The sequence below is a fragment of the Tursiops truncatus genome, chromosome 6, assembly GCF_011762595.2.
Source record: "Tursiops truncatus isolate mTurTru1 chromosome 6, mTurTru1.mat.Y, whole genome shotgun sequence".
Lineage (NCBI taxonomy): Eukaryota > Metazoa > Chordata > Mammalia > Artiodactyla > Delphinidae > Tursiops > Tursiops truncatus.
In genome coordinates this window covers 107,011,971-107,029,115 of record NC_047039.1, presented here as the reverse complement: position 1 = coordinate 107,029,115, position 17,145 = coordinate 107,011,971, and the positions used below count along the sequence as shown (strand labels likewise).

Below are 17,145 nucleotides of genomic sequence, written 5' to 3'. Positions count from 1 at the left end.
CAACAAATTTCATTTTCTAGGAGAGGTTTGCCCAATAATTTAAGTGATACAAAAACATCTCTTAAAGTTCTGTAAAGCAATGCAGGTAAAAGGGCATGTTTTTCTGGAGACAGCATATGCCAAAAGGATATACTGGTACTTTTCGTTCAGAATATCACTCACACTTGACCATCCTCGAGCCCCTGAGTCCTTTGGTGGGAACAAGAAAGTCATCCATCAGTGTCTAGTTGACTCACACGATGCCTCAATGAAACAAGAGGAGCTTCATGCTGAGAAACACTGGGCAGTGGTTTGCTTTCCTGTTTATGTTTCATGACTATAACAACAGCTCTATGTGAAACACGGATGCCCAAGAGTGCAATGACAGCACTGCAAAGAAAGGAGGAGAGATGGGCAGAGAATGGGGGAGACGTGGAATGAAAAGGAAGACTAAGCATCTAAAACCTCTAAATTTTACAAAGACTAAAAGAGTTAAGGATAGTCCAGAGTTATCAAAGCATGTTTACTGCTGCAACCAAATGTCTTCCCTTTACTGAAATACTGTCACTTTTCAATGAGAAAACAAGAAAAAATTAAATCACCAAGAATCAAAATTTGGCTTCTTATATTAAGCAGGAATATTATAGAAAAGTTTTCTCTGTGTAATTATCTGTGGTTGCCTCCAGGACGTGCCTGGGTTTCCATAGAATCATTTTTTCCAAGGAATTGCCTAAAATTAAGTTCAGACTCAAATGTTACTAGCCAGTTATGGAAGAAAGATTTTCCATATAGCAAGATTTTTTCTAGGTGATATGCCCATAAACCTTATATTTTAATACATGCACACTTTTATGCCACATAAATCTCAAGTGTGATAGTTTATATGTATAATTTAATAGATTCTTATGTGTCAAAAAAAATCACACCTATTTAAAGCATAATTATGGAACGTGGCAGAGTTGACTCAGGTGGTGTTCAGAGGCAACTCTGGATCAGTTCACTTCAGCAGACTTTCACGAAGCCCTTACTGTGTGCTCCAGGCACTGCGAGTCCAGACCTGTCAGTCCAGAAATCACTGTATTAAAAGGCAGCTGGTGATCATGGCCATCAAATAAGTTCAAACCAAGTGAACTGGAGTATGGGGGAGATAATGAGAAAAGAAGGCTTCCTAGAGGAGGTGGGCCTTGAAAGATGGGTAGACCCTCAACAGGTGAGGAGACCAGGGAGAGCTGAGCGGGTGGACAGGACTGGTGTTGCAGGTGCCCCGTGGGGTTGGGGCGGGAGGGAGGCTGAACTTAGAAGGGAAGGGGGTCTGGAGAAACAAGGGGACACTATGCTGCGCAAGGAGAGTTCCAGAGGCTTCTGAGCACAGGAGTGACAGGCTAGACCCTTCTGCAGGAGCAGGGACACCCATCAAGAAGCTGAGGCGATGGTCTAAGTGAGAGACGGGAGGCCTGAGCGAGGGCAGTGTTGAAGGAGATGGAGGAAAGGGGCAGAGGAGAGAGACATTACAAAGGGAGAATCAGCATGGTTTTAAACTGTTTTAATTGTTTTTTAACTACAAAATTTAAGAGAAGCTTAATGTAGAAAACAAAGGGACAGAGATAAGCACAAGAGACAGAAGTCATTTGCAAGCTCGTTCTCACATACAGACCCCTGATGAACACTGTGGTATGTGTCCTTCTTGGAACATATGTTTGTCATGTCTCAGAACATATGTCTGTCTAGTCATAGAACATGTTTCTCTTTTTCAATTAAATTGGTATATATTAATCATACTATCACAAGAATTTTTATAAATATGTAAGAATATCAACATATTTTTAGCAGCTGCCAAGCATTTCATCTCAGGGATGTCTCCTCATCAAGGAACCTCCTACTGTTGGGTAGCTTATTTCGAATTACTTTGTTGTGATAGACAATGCTGTGGTGAACATATTTATACATATATCTTTATACATTTTTAATTAAGGTCTGAGGATAAATTCCTGTAAGGTAGAGTGAATAAAAGTATGTGTACCTTTTTTCAAAAGTATATATTTAAAAACTTGGCTTCCAAAAGTTTTATTTGTTGATCCATAAAAATTGGAGCAGGCTAATACCAGTTACTACAGCTCTTTTTTTCTTTACTAACTTAGTGGACAAACTAATGTCTCACTGTTTCTATTTTACATTTCTTTCACGACTCCTCAGTTAACATATTTTTGCACGTTTTTTAAGTTTTTTGTTGCAAATATTTATAGGCCATTTGTATTATTTGCCTGTGAAGTACGTGTTCAGGTCCTTCATCCACCTTTCTATTGGGACTCTTGATTACTAAAAGGGGTTTATATTAAAGAGAATACATTACCCCTTTGTGAGTCATACAGTGTGCCAAGAGTGTGGAGAAACTGATACTCATACACTGTTTGCAGGGGTATAAATTCACAGGACCATTTTGAAGAACCACTTGAATATATCTTTCAAGCTGTTAAAAGTTATATTCTCCCTGGAATATTTATCTTACAAAAATACAGAAATGTAGAGGATATACATACAAGGGTTCACTGAAGCGCTGTTTATAAAGCAAAAGAATATGCCCATCAATAGGGAACTGGTTGCATAAATAATACTATCACCTCAAACTTTGGAAGGAAGTCGCTATGGAAGGAAGGAGGCAGTTGTGCTCCACCTTCTTGAGGGCAAAATATCTACATAGATTATTTGGAATTCTTCTGCATAGGAGGTTTGTCTAGTCTCCCCCATTTATTTATTCCATCATTTGTTTACATCAGAATGGACTCATGGATACTTTGGGGTTTTGATCCAATACTATGTTATTTATTTCCTTACTCAAATTGTTCCAGCTTTGGCCACTGAGAGCTGGCTTCGACATGCCCCCAGCATTGTTTGGTTGGTTTGTATGAGCACCTCCTTACTTTCTGGAACTACAAGATGCTACCGCCTCATCCTGTACATTTCTTGTCCCACTCCGAAACCAGCCATTTCTCCAAGGAGCCTTGGTTCCTTTTTTTAAAAATATTTTATTTATTTATTTACTTATTTATTTTGGCTGCGCCAGCTGGGTCTTAGTTGCAGCATGCGGGATCTTCGTTGCAGCATGCGGACTTCTTAGCTGTGGCATGCATGTGGGATCTAGTTCCCCGACCAGGCATCCAACCAGGGATCGAACCCAGGCCCCTGCATTGGGACACAGAGTCTTACCCACTGGACCAGCAGGGAAGTGCCCCCTGGTTCCTTTTATTAGATAATGGTATTAGAAACCAAGATCTGGGAGCTACGTGTGCTCGTGCTACTTAGGTATCAGTTTCTAGGTCCTCTCAGATGCAGAGCAAGGAAGTGTGTGTGTGTGTGTGTGTACCCTAACTCTTGTATATATACATACCTATAAATATTTCTATATGTAACCATCTGTATCTATATTAAGCTAAATATGACTTCCTACTAATGTCTCCACCTCCAATTCATTACCATATGGATCACTCTAGCCTCCTCTTGCTTGTCTACAACTTTCTACTCCAACAGGTGAGAGAAACCTGGGTCCCACCATCTGCCACCCATTTCCTTAATTGTTCAATTCCAGTGTTCATGCATAATGGCTCCAGAATTGTTACCCATCCGCCCTTGGGAAACAACTTGATCAGAGTACAGTGCTTACATACAGTTCCTTTTGTCTTTAGTCTTTCAGGCTCCCTCATTTACTTAGGCCAGCACCTTTTCCCCTCACCCTTCTCAGGGAGGTTGTTTCATACATTTACAATCCAGTTAGGTTCACTTGTTATGTTCTACATTCCATCCTAGCACCCCTTAATCTCCACAATGATTAAAATTTGCATAGTTAGCACTAAGAGGTTTACTCTTAGTGCTGTAAAGTTCTAAGGGTTTTCACAAATGCACGGTGGCATGTATCCAACATTATAGTATCATACGGAATAGTTTCACCACCCTGAAAAATCCCCTGTTCTTCACCTACTCAAAGCTCTCCCCTTCTCACACCTCTGGCAGCCACTCATTTGTTTACCATCTCTATAATTTTAGCTTTCCAGAATTTTTTTCAGCATTTTCCAGAACGTCAAAAAAAAAAATGGGGGAGGTAATCACACTTATGTTGCCTTTGCAGACTGGTTTCTTTCACTTAGCAATATGTATTTAAGATTCATCCATGTCTTTATATGGCTTGGGGCTTATTCTTTTTTTTTTTTTCCAATGAAGACTATTCCATTGTATGAATTTACCAGTTTGCCTATCCTTTCACCTATTGAAGGACATCCTAGTTACTTTCAGTATTTGACTATTATAAATAAAGCTGCTATAAATATTTGTGTGCTATTTGTATATCTGTGTGTGTGTGTGTGAATATGTGTATGTGTGTAGATGTAAGATTTCAAATAAACTGGATAAATATTGAGGAGTTCAATTGCTGGATCGCACCATTTTTCATTCCCACCAGCAACAAATGAGAGTTTGTGTTGCTCCAATTGCTTGCCAACAATTGGTATTGTCAGGTTTCGTGAGGTTTTTTGTTTGTTTGTTTTGGGTTGTTTTTTTGTTTGTTTTTTAGCCATTCTAATAGGTGCATAGTGTTTGCATTTCCCTGATGGCAAATAATGCTGAGCATCTTTTCACGTTTATTTGCCCTTGGTTACATCTTTTTGGTAAAGTACTTACTCAGATATTTGGCCTCTTTTTTTTTTTTTTTTTGGCTGTGTTGGGTCTTTGTTGCTGTGCGCGGGCTTTCTCTAGTTGCGGCAAGCGGGGCTACTCTTCATTGCAGTGCATGGGCTTCTCATTGGGGTGGCTTCTCTTGTTGCAGAGCACAGGCTCTAGGTGCGCGGGCTTCAGTAGTTGCAGCGTGTCGGCTCAGTAGTTGCAGCGTTCGGGCTCAGTAGTTGTGGCTCGTAGACTCTAGAGCACAGGCTCAGTAGTTGTGGTGCATGGGCTTAGTTGCTCCGTAGCATGTGGGATCTTCCTGGACCAGGGATCGAACCCATGTCCCCTGCATTGGCAGGTGGATTCTTAACCACTGCACCACTAGGGAAGTCCCTGGCCTGTTTTTTAATTGGGTTGTTTTCTTTTTTCAAGATTTTTTTTTTTTTTTGATGTGAACCATTTTTAAGGTCTTTATTGAATTTGTTACAATATTGCTTCTGTTTTATGTTTTGTTTTTTCTGGCCACAAGGCATGTGGGATCTTAGCTCCCAGACCAAGGATCAAATCTGTACCCCCTGCATTGGAAGGCAAAGTCATAACCACTGGACCGCCAGGGAAGTCCCTAACTGGGTTGTTTTCTTATTGTTAAGTATTAAGAATATACTTTGGATTCAAGTCTTTTATCAGATATGTGTTTTGCAAATATTTTTCCCAGTCTGTGCTTTGTCTTTTAATTCTCTTAAAAATGTCTTTTGCAGAATAGAAGATTTTAATTTTAATGAAGTCCAACTTACCAATTTTTTCTTTCATGGATTGTGCTTTGGTGTTATATCTAGTAACTCATCACCAAAGGTCATGTAGGGTTTTCTTCTGCGTTTTCTTTTAAAAGTTTTATAGTTTTGTCTTTTACATTTAGGTCTGTGATCAATTTTGAGTTAATTTTTATGAAAGGCCTAAACTCTTGTGTCTAGGTTCATTTTTTCACGTACACAAAAACAGTTCCAATTGTTCCAGCACCATTTGTTGAAGAAATTACTCTTTCTCCACTGAATGCCCTCATGCATTTGTCAAAGGTCAGTTGACTATATTTGTCTGGGTCTATTTCTGGGCTCTCTGTTCTGTTTCATAATCCTGGGCGTCTATTCTTTTGCCAATACCAAGCTGTCTTGATTATTATAGCTTTACAATCAGTCTTGAAATCAGGTAGAGTGAGTCCTCCAACTTCATTCTTTTTCAGTATTGTGCTGGTTATCCTACATCTTTAGCCTTTTCCATATAAACTTTAGAATCAGTTTGCTGATATTTATAAAACAGCTTGCTGGGATTTCAATTAGGATTGAATTGAATCTATAGAACAAGCTGGGAAGAACTGACATCTTAATAATGAGTCTTCTAATACATGAAGATGGAATACCTCTCTATTTCAATCTACTTTGATTTCTTTCATCAGTGTTTTATAGTTTTCCACATACAGAACCTGTACATACTTTGTTAGATTTATACCTAAGTATTTCTCGAGTATGTGTGTGCTACTGTAAATGGTGTTTTTTTAAAAAATTTCAAGTTCCAATTCTTCATTGCTGGTATATAGGGAAGCTTTCATATATTGATCTTGTGCCCTGCAACCTTGCTATACTCCCTTATTAGTTCCAGGAGCTTTAAAAATAGATTTCTTTGAGATTTTCTGTATAGACCATCATGTCATCTGTGAATAAAGACAATTTTATTTCTTCCTGAAGCAACACAAACTTTCACTCTTTGCTGGTGGGAATGCAAAATGGTACAGACGTGATCCAGCAACTGTACTCCTAGATATTTACCCAGTTTATTTGAAGTCTTATGTCCACACCAAAAAAAACCCAGCATGCATATGTTTATAGCAGTTTTACTCATAATCATCAAAAACTGTAAGTCCTTCAGAAGGTGAATGGATAGACTAGTAAATCCATACAATGAGCAGTACTCATAAAAAAGCCATCAAGCCATATGAAGACATGGATGAATCTTAAATGCATATGGCTAAGTGAAAAGACAGTCAGAAAAGGCTACATATATATGAGTCCCTTTTTTTTTTTTTTTTTTTTTTACATTCTGGAAAGGTAAAACTTTAGAGATAGCAAGCAGATCAGAATCTGGACCACTGCCTTCCTCTCCATAGCAAACCCTGCCTTATTCCTTGGGTAACATCAACATCACTGTGAACGACCATGGTCATTTCAGCAACTGTTACACACCTATCACTCCAGTCACCTCCTTCTCCAAATTACCCAGGACTGCGCTGCATCAGAAACCTGAAGTTCCAGTCTCGGGCCACAACCTTTAACCTTCTAATCCTCACCTGCTCCTTGACCCCCACCCCACTGCTGTGCCCATCCTTCCCTCTCACCACGCCTTGGAGTCCTTGGTGGCCCTTTTCCTCTTGAGCAGATGGATCCCCTATCATTTGTCACTTCAGCCCCTTCTTAGCCAGTACTTTTAGGTCCCTTGCCCCATGGTCCTTCAAAAAATCTGCTTTGCTCATCACGGATGGATCCAACCACTTGCCTTCCTGTGCCCCTCTCTTTAGGCTGCAAAGTGCAACTAGAGAGAACCAGCGACCCTCATGCCCTGGGGCTACTTTAAAAGCCACAACCTCTATTTCCAGCGGCTCTGCCCACAAGTCTTCCTATATTTCCATAGTCAACCTTCTCTTTCCCCTGGAGTGGTTTTTTCAAGCTCCCCCCAAACCCCTCAAGCTTTCCTCCTGCTTCCCCGCCTTCACCTCCTATTTCACCGAGGAAAGAGGAGCTGTGAACCTTCTTGCACCACACCTGCAAGCAGACCTGTGTCTGTATCTTTCCTTTCTGCAGACTCGCCTTTTACGATGAAGAGGTCCCAGGCCTCGGCCTCTCCCACCTTCGCTGGGACTTCACTTCATTATGTATTCCCTCTCTCTCCTCATCTTTAATTTTTCCCGGTGTACTGGCTCTTTCCATTCAAAATATGTACACCCCCAAGGCTCTTTCTGCTGAAAAGAAAAGAGGAATATTAACACCTCCCTGAACGTCTTCAACCCCTCCAGCTACCCCCTTCTTCTCATCTTTCTCCTTAGAGCCACTGTTCAAGCATCGCCTACACCTGCTCTCTCCATTTCCTCACATCTACCGCTCAAGCTGCTACAGCCCAGCTTCCATTTCACACCCCCGCAGAACAGCTCCTGCTGAGCCTAGCACCGCCGTGCTGCTAAACATAAAAGACTCTTTTTTTAGTCCTTTTAAATGACCCATTCTGTAGCATCCCGTTATCCTTGAGACACTGATTTCCAAGACACCAGCCTTTCTGGGTGTTCTTCTCGTGCCCAGGCTGCTCTTTCTCAGCCCCTTCTCCTCTGCCCTTCCCATAAGCCCTAAGGCTCTCACGTGGGCCTCTGTTGCTCCCTGGGCAATCTCATCTACTCTTGCGGCTTCGAATGCAGGTGACTGCAATATCTGCATCTTCAAGCTGGATCTATCCCCTGACTCCCAGACGCAAATACCCAATTACCTGCTGCATGGTTGAGCTCATACGCCCAGACCTCTCTCCTCTCCGTCATCTCCCCTCTCACAACTGCTCCTCCTCCTCTGCACTCAACACCTCAAAGAGTGCCGCTGCCAAGGACCAAAGCGGGGCCTCCTTTGCGCCTCCCTGTCATCTCCCTCCAAATCCAATCAATCACCCAGTGCTATCATTCGGTCTCTTAATATTCTCTTGAGCCCGGCCACTCTACATCTCTGTCGTTCACCTAGATTAATGGGACAGACTCCAATCCAGTCTCCTGGCCTCCCTTCCTACTGCCCACACCTCTCCTCTGGTTTTCCCACCCTAGCACTGATTCCCCTGGATTGTAATCCCCTCCATCACGTCTGTCTCCCCCACCAGACTATGAGCTAATGATGGCAAGGGCTACATCCAGTTTACTGCTGACCCCCTGAACCTAGCACAGAGCCCGGTACCATGTGCAGTCAATGTCTATTAAATAAATAAATGAATATAACCAGAAGTAATGAGCCTCAAATGAAGGAGGGTTTATACAATGAGGAAAGAATAATTGTTTGGAGGTAGTATTTGGAAGGGAAAATGCTAACACTGCCTCCCAGCCCTGTGATAAATGAAGTCTGGAAGAACAGGGGATTCTACTGGAGTCATGTTCAGAAAAATGCGGGGGGCCCTAAGTAAGGAAACTCACCAGCTATGTGGCTTTGAGCAAGTTACTTCACTTTCCAGAACCTCAGCTTCCTCATCCATAAAATGGGTTTAAAATATCGGCCTCAGTGGGTTTTGTGAAAACAGAATTAGATGATGCAGGTTAAATGCTTAGCACAGTATCTAACTCAGTAAGTTGAGCCTAAGTGCTCAATAACTGTTTTTTAAATAGTCTCGATTAAAGCCAAGAGGAATCAGGAACATTCGGTGACTAGGCTAATGACGCATGCATGGGGTATCAGCAGATTAATCAGGGGAGAAAGCTGAGAGCTGGATGGAAGAGTGCAAGAGGGAAGAGGGTCTGTGGGCGGTTCTGGCCATCCCTCAGCCTCTTCCTGTCCGAGCACCAACTTTCCCTGAGGAACTGCCAGTCCTCCCATCTCAGTCCCTGCGGCCTTGGCCCCCTACCCTACCTCCACGGGAAGGCCTGTTTCTGAGACCTGGCCAGCCAGAGCCTCCTGTTTCCTGGTCAGGGTGATGAGATCACGAAGCGCAGGATGGGGCTCAAGCCAGGGCCATCAACCCCAGAGTCTCTGTTCCAGGACATCAAATGGAGCTACTGAAGAAGAGGAAGGTCTTTTCTGCAGGGGTTGCCCTCACAATGAGCTGTTGGCAGCCATCTTGGAACCACAGAGGAGGGGGCCGCCTGAGGGGAGCCAGCACAGAGAAACCACCTCCCTGAACGTCTCCAGGGACCTCCAGGTGGAGAGAGCAGCACCATCCAAGCAATACATGAAGTCTAGTCTCTCCCTGGACATTGTTACATAAGCCAGTAAGGCGAGTTTGAGCTGGGGTTTCAGTCATTAAGAACTACGTACGTGTATGTGTGTGTGTGTGTGTGTGTATATATATGAGTCCATGAGAAACGTTAAAGCAGTCCTCCAGGGCAAAGTGTTGGGAACCTTTGCCTGGTCCAATCTCTGCTAATACATAAGGGTCCTGAGACCTAGACTTGGACTTGCCTAAGGCCTCAGAACAGGTTAGCAGCAGAGCCTGGACTGGAACCAAGTCATCCGAATTCCCTCTCTGTCTCTTCCTAATTCTTCATCTTCAGGACACAATCTCAACCCCACCGCCAGCACTTAGGCCCAAGGCTAACCTTCCTTTCAGCTTGTAGCTCCCACTACAAAGCACCCTTTTTAAGGCTAATATTACTTGTTTACTATATGTCAAGTGCTGAGCTAAACCCTTTACATCCATGATTCTCATTTAATCTTCAAATATCACTTGAAACGATTCTTCCTATTTTATAAATGAGGAAGGTCAGAGGCTGAAAGACAACCCAAGATCATACAGGCAACAAGTTGTAGAGCTAAGGTGCAAACTCAGGTCTGTTTGATTCCATGCGACCACAGCTCCTCAGCCTGCTGTCCACAGACCTCTGAAGTGTTCATGTACAGACTTTGGGGGGCAGTGGGCAGGGGAGGCAGCAAACCCACTCAGATTAAATGGAAATGTATATATCTATGTATTTATCTGAGGGCAGGTTCATATGTGATATTGTCAGATTCCCAAAAGAACCCGTGATCGGAAAAAGACTGAGAACTTCTGGCTTTATGGTGAACTCCCTGGGGCCAAGACACAAGCCTGGCCCATAACAGACCCTTAGGGAACCTGGCCAAGCTCTTCCATCTCAGCCACTCTATAAACAAATCCGAAGGGACTCAGGTCCCATGGAGAAGCAGGCACGTCCTCAGAGGCCGACCAGAACACTTGGCTGCTGGATTTTTGGTTTGGCCACAGGGAGCCTCAGATTCCCTCGCAACCTCCTTCCAATCAACTAATCTTCCCTTTCTTCCCGAAAAAATGTTTGGATGCCTACTACATACAGACACGGCGCTAAGAGCTCTACCTATATCATTTCATTTCATTTTCGTAACAACTGTGCACAGTGAGTACTATTATCATTCTCATTCACAGATAAAGGAAACAGGCTCAGAAAGGTAAGGGACCTGCTCGCCTTTATCTGGAGTCTGATGAGCAGCTTTGCTGTCACACGTGAAAGTCTGCCAGGAAGAGACGCCAATCAGTTCATCTCACGGAAAGCAGCCCCAGCGGCTGATGGACTGGCCACTGGCCAGTTTTCAAACCAGAGCTACCAGGGCTGTGTCCAGGAACTGCTCTCTAAGTGGCTCACAGGCCAGCAGGGAGACCATTTCTCAGAGCATTCTGTGAGAATGCAGCTTTACTTCTGGCTCATTTCACCCACTTGGTCTGAGCTGGACACAATACAATTGTTCACAGAACAAGCTGCACTGCCCTTTGCCAAGCTGACCTGGCCTCCACGTGCAAAGCAGATTACATCAGAGCCGCCAGTGGCCCTCCTCCGGGAGCTCTGTAGCTGATCAGAGGTGGGACTGAGCTGGCTCCCAGCCAAATAGTTTTGCTAAGGAAACTATGAATCCCCTGATACTGTGTATACATCTGGTTTTTTTAAAAGACTAAGCTCAGTTGAAAAGGAAAAGATTTTGAAAATAAAGAAGAAAAAAAAGAAGGCTTCAGTATTTCTCTTTTCAAAACAAAGGGTGTACAGTCCCTACCACAGATGTGGCTAGGCCTTCCTTAGTTCCTGTTGTATCTCAGAAAACAACAATAATGTGAACTCTGGCCTTGATCATCAGAACACAAGCTGGCGCCTCTCTGAGTCTCTCACTATGCTTGGAGCGGTAACCAGCCAGGGCTGGAGAAGCCTGGAGAGAGCTGAGTAACGGCAATGCGCAGGACCCGGCATTTCCCAGCGGGACGGCCCAGCTGGAGGGAAGGCCCAAAGGGAACCCAGGCCCAACACCCAGAGCCCCAGTCACGTACACTGTGCAACCTCGAGGCCACTGTCCTCATCTGAAACCAGAAAAGCAGGAAGAAAGAGGAAAAGCTGTCAACAGCCCCATTTGGAGCTTTGGTTTGTTCAAAGGGGTCTTGCAGGGTACTTTCTACTGAAGATCATGTTCTGGCAGGTCTGTGTGAGCAGTCAGAAGCCTACCCCACTTACTTGGTCCAAGTCCCTGATATCATTCCTTTAGGTGGGGATGCAGCGCTTCCTACCTGGAGCAAAGGTTCTGATTGGACCAAGTCGGTTTGTAGTAGCATGCATGCGGCCAGTGACCAGGCCATCAGAAATTCAAAGAAATTCAATTCAAAAAGTGTTTCCTGAGTACCTCATTCATTCATTCTACATATATTTACTGAAGGTCTATTATATGCCTGACATAGGGCAAGGTGGTGGGGGACACAGTGATGAACAAGATAGACATGGTTCCTGCCCTCGTGAAGCCCACAGATGGCCAAGGAAGATGGAGACTAAAGAGTTACACAGAATGAGGACAGATGGGGAAAGGACCACATGGAGAAGTACAGGTGCACTGAGGAGACATATGACAGGGAGACCTTATACAGGCTGAGATTCATGGGAGGCTCCTAGAGAGAGTGACATTCCCACTGAGATCTGGTTGGGAGCTGAACATGGAGGACAGCACGAATGGGGCCCTGATGAGACCAAGATGTGATGCAGCAGGAAAGAGGCGGGAGGCCAGGATGGCCGAAGCCCACAGAGTGGGGGGACAGACAAGAGATGAGGCTGGAGAGGTGGACAGAAGCCAGACCCACCACGCAGGACCTTGTAGGGCACATTAAGGTGCCCGAACCCTAGCTTAAGTGGAATTGGAAGCCACCGAAATGATTTAAACACAGAAAAGAGGTGTTCAATTCCCCCCGCTGTGTGAAAAAGCACAGATGAAGTGGGGGCTTAGGAAGAGGAGTTTGGACCTGGGGCCAGGTGCCTGAGACTGAAGCCTGGAGGGGCTCCCAGCCCATGGGGGACAACAGAGCGCTATCTGCACAGGCACATGCAAGCGGCATTCTTACCTGGTTAAACCTCCGGGTAAAGGCCACGACGTTGGGAGCGAGACTATGTTTCTCCTTCTTACTCCATCCACAGCTGGCTAGTTCCTGGGAAGCACAAAGTCAATTTCAACAGTGATTCCAATGGGGATGCAAATACAGCAGGGCATCTAACTGGAATGTGGACACAGAGAGGGGGAAGGACTGAAGCACTGGCCATCTATGTCCTCCCAGGGTGGGAGAGATTCTCCTCCTCCTCTGGAGAAGAGGGCTGGGTCTCTAGGTGGAGGTGTATCCTGGGACCCCCAGAGGTGAGGGTGAGAAGCAGGACACTTTTCTCCATAACCCCGGCCACATCTCCCAGGACTTCTATGCCAAATTATTCTCAACCCCGCCACTGCCACTCTGCCAGCTCCCCGGGACCAGAAGCCCTTTCTTAATGCAAATTGTCTGCGAGAGGGTATAATGTTATATTGAGCAGGATCATACCCCAGGGCTACCTTAAAATTAAAATCTGGCTGAAGATGCTCAGATTTCATTGACCAAGTGACATCCTCCATTCCTGGAACCAGGGGACGTCCTGGGCCAAGCGATCAGAGAAGCTTCTGGAATGACCTCAGATTCTTTCCTGAAGTTGCCCCCCCCACCACCGCCATCTCTCATATAAACAAAAGGGGGCAGAAAGACAGGTTGCCTTAATATCTTCTTCAGGAGCGTAGTCTCTTCTTTTCTAGCAGATTTAGCATTATAATTTGAAGAGTCAAATGACCTAAATGTTACCTAACAGTGAGGCTGGTTCCTCTCCAAGGGAGGAAATGGGAGCAATCTAATGAGATTACCTGGGGGAAGTAGATAAAAGGATGAAGGAAAAGCCATTAACTAAATGCCCAGCTTTGCCAGTTTGTGCCTTGGTGACCCCTGGCAGAGAGAATGCAGGGAAGGAAAGTTCTCTACCCCTCAGTTACAAGGCTTCCTTCTAACTCATATCCAGCCTCTGTATTATTAATGACATTATTTTTTGCCCCACACCTGGAACTTTTATAAGGGCTTTAGTGAGGGTCGGCTGCCTACCAGCCGGAACAGACACAGATCAGGGGTCTACCAGGAAGTCAGGGGGTGCTGTGGGAATGGCCAAAGACAAACTGAGCAGTTAGGCCTGAAGTGCCGTGCCCTTCAAATGCATCTCAGGACCCAACTGAAGTCACCGGCACGCGCCTGTGGGAAGCCGGCTGCAGGCAATGGGCAGCTCCGGATTCAAGGTGAATGACCTGGACTTGAGAACGCTTGGGAACCAGCCAGGAGCTAAGAAACACAGCTCCTCTTCCTGGAGGCCTCACTTCTATAAATGGCACCATTGTCCTCCCAGTCACCCATATGAAAAAATACAGCAGACATCCTTGACCCTGCCAAGTCCTTCTCACCCTCACAATTTAGACCCCAAGTCATGGTAATGACAATGATATTAACTAATGCTACCATTTACCAAGAATCCCCCATTGTGTCGGTACCGGACAGGGAGCCTCACTTGTTATCTCATGTAATTCTCACCACATCCGTTTTAATACAGAAGAGGGCTGAGTCCTATAGTCATCACCTTGAATGAACGCTCTGGCTCCACTTCTTTTCACAAGTAGACGTGAATCTCTTTGAGCTGTAGAGTTTGCCTGTTTACCATGATTCTCCTCGATGTGTGTATCCGAGTTTCTTTTCTAGCGTATATTTGACCTACAAAGTCAGTTCCATTGACTCCTGCTCCACCCCACCTTTAGAACATATGCAGTCGGCAAATGTATATTACTGCCCTTTCGAAAGGTAACTGTGAGGACAAGAGCCTCTCTCCCCTACGGATTCCAAAGCCAGCCCTGGAAATGTATGTGTTATAATCGGATATAAAAGAGAATTTCTAAAACTGATGTTCAAGGACTGGGACATGGTTGTTGCCCAGTTTCTGGCTGGTAGTTGCTCCCTTTGTTTTTCCCTGAATTCTTTAATAAACAGCAGACGTTATACACACATCCGTAAGTGTGGGGGGCAGGGACGGTACACGTGTGTAAGGGTTCATTTAATTCAGAGTTTGGGTCTATTTCCACACTGTAAGTAACTTAGGAAGGCATCCTCAAAGGGAGCAGTGTGGACCTTACAGACCGAGCCAGGTCAGAGCCCACCCTCCACACACTAGCTGCGTGATGTGTATCTTCTCAGAACCTCAATTTTCTCACCTTAAATGGGTCTGATAATATATTTACCCGTGAAGCTCATTAGAACAGGTAAGATTAAAGTTCACACAGAGGACCTGGCATGTAACAATCACTTGATAAATGTTATTACCCACCCTCCTCTTTCCAGGGTCACGCTGCTGTCAGACACGGCCTTAAATCCAAACACTCCCTTCTTTCTTCCACACACACTCTTGTCGCTGTCTTGAATTATTAACAAAATCGATTATTATTTCTCTTTCATTCTGCTGATGTCATTCAGGCAAGAACCAAAGCAGGTACTTAATACATCTGCCCCAAATGTGTTTGATTTGAATATTTCTAAGACCCTGATTTAAAAACTGCATGTACAGTTCTTGGCGTTTGACAATTCCCTAAGGACCCTTTTGCACTGGAATACATGTCACATTTAAAATTAAAACTTTGGGACTTCCTTGGTGGTCCAGTAGTTAAGACTTCGCCTTCCAACACAGGGGGTGAGGGTCCCACCAATACAGCTAAGATCTCATGTGCCTCACGGCCAAAAGACCAAAACAGAAGCAACATTATAACAAATTCTATAAAGACTTTCCAAAAAATGGTCCACATCAAAAAAAAAAATCTTTAAAATGAAAACTTCAACAGAGTAAAACACTATGTTTGAGAAGTTCCTTGATAAAATGGAAAGGGTCCTTTCCTTGCTCTGAATCCCAACCCTGTCACTCATTTCCTGGGTGACCGCTCTCTTGGCATCAGTTGCATCGCTGATGAAAACAGGGATGCTGAGACTAACTCCACAGAATTGTGGCGGAGACCAAGAGAGATAAAGCCTGACAAAGGAGGTGACATGCAGGGTACAGGCCTGGCTCACAGCAGATTCATTTGTTGAATGGACAGGGCATGAACATTCCTCAGTGTTGAAATCTCCCAAATCCAGTGCAGAAAGATTTATCAAGATGTCAAAAGAAATAAGGCCATTCTAACTGCACTAAAACACGTCCCAAGCCCAGCCTCCTTGGCAGTATTCCTCTTCTGTGTTTGGCCTTATAGGAATATGAGATGCCATCTGTGTGAAGTGGGTTTGGAAAACGTGAAGTAATAGAACAACACTCCTCCAGCCACTATTACCTAAAAAAGGTCCATGTTACAGAACAGATTTGAGTGTAATTAAGTTAAAATTGACCAGAGGAGACGGGGCTGGTTCTATAAGGGAGACAAGGGGCTGCGCTGAGGCTGGTAAGGCCTTGGTAGCCCTGCGTGCTGTAGAGCCAGCCCTGTGGCTGCCCTGGGGTGCGCTGGGGCCCTGATCTCGCCCAGGCTGTCCTTGGCTCTGAGCTGTCTGCTGAGGTCCACTGGATGTGAAAGGGCAGTAAGAGCCTGTACAGTCCTTGCCAGCTTCTTCTGGGACCTTTTCTCCATCATGTGGCTGTTCCCTGGGTTCATCGGGGAGAAACTTTCTGCCACTAAATAAACAAATTTACCTGCCTTCTCTCCCTTCCTCAGGCTTTAGTGGAAGAGAGGTCCTGTCCGCTCAGGACCCGCTCTCCTCCTGGCTCCCTCCCCCTCCCTGCTCAGAGGCCTTGGTCTGATGCCCTCTCTGGTCCCTGTATCTTCAACCTCTTCCTCTCCACTTTCTTTCCTGCTAGGATTTTTTTTTTTTTTTTTTTTTTTTGTGGTATGCGGGCCTCTCACTGTTGTGGCCTCTCCTGTTGCACAAGCCAGGCTCCGGACACGCAGGCTCAGCAGCCATGGCTCACGGGCCAAGCTGCTCCGCGGCATGTGGGATCTTCCCAGACCCGAGCACAAACCCGTGTCCCCTGAATCGGCAGGCAGACTCTCAACCACTGCGCCACCAGGGAAGCCCCCTTGCTAGGATTTTAATGTGCAAAAGCCTCTCCCATTAATAATAATAATGGTGGTGACAACAATAACCACGATAGTAATAACAAAAGCCATCTTTTCTAGACCTCCCTGCCGCCTGAAAGGGTTGTCAGTTCTCCCTGTTTCAACGCGCTTCCCTGGCCACCTCCTTCTCTGGTGAGGCAAACTCTCTGCATATTTTCTGTTCTCTGTCCTTGCCCCTCAGCTCTGTGTTCTCTTGGTTGTCTTGACGCCTCTCGGGCCCCCCATTCGCAGTGTATTTTCCAGTTGCTTTGTTCTTTTCTGACACATGTCCCCCAAGCCCCACCAGGGTCATCTTCCATATTCTCTACATCTGCATCCCTTCCTGGAAGATCACACACACCACCACGGCTTCCACCAC

At 45.0% G+C, this 17,145-nt stretch overlaps 1 protein-coding gene across 16 annotated transcripts in view; it reads right to left on the bottom strand.

Annotated features, from left to right (window-relative positions):
- RALGPS1 (Ral GEF with PH domain and SH3 binding motif 1) overlaps positions 1–17,145 on the bottom strand; it is a 290,080-nt gene that overhangs the window by 175,703 nt on the left and 97,232 nt on the right. For all 16 annotated transcript variants that reach the window (XM_073806615.1, XM_033858613.2, XM_073806619.1 and 13 more), the window contains one exon: positions 12,712–12,795. In XM_073806615.1, the coding sequence (XP_073662716.1) occupies positions 12,712–12,795 (84 nt within the window). The remainder of the gene's footprint in view (positions 1–12,711; positions 12,796–17,145) is intronic.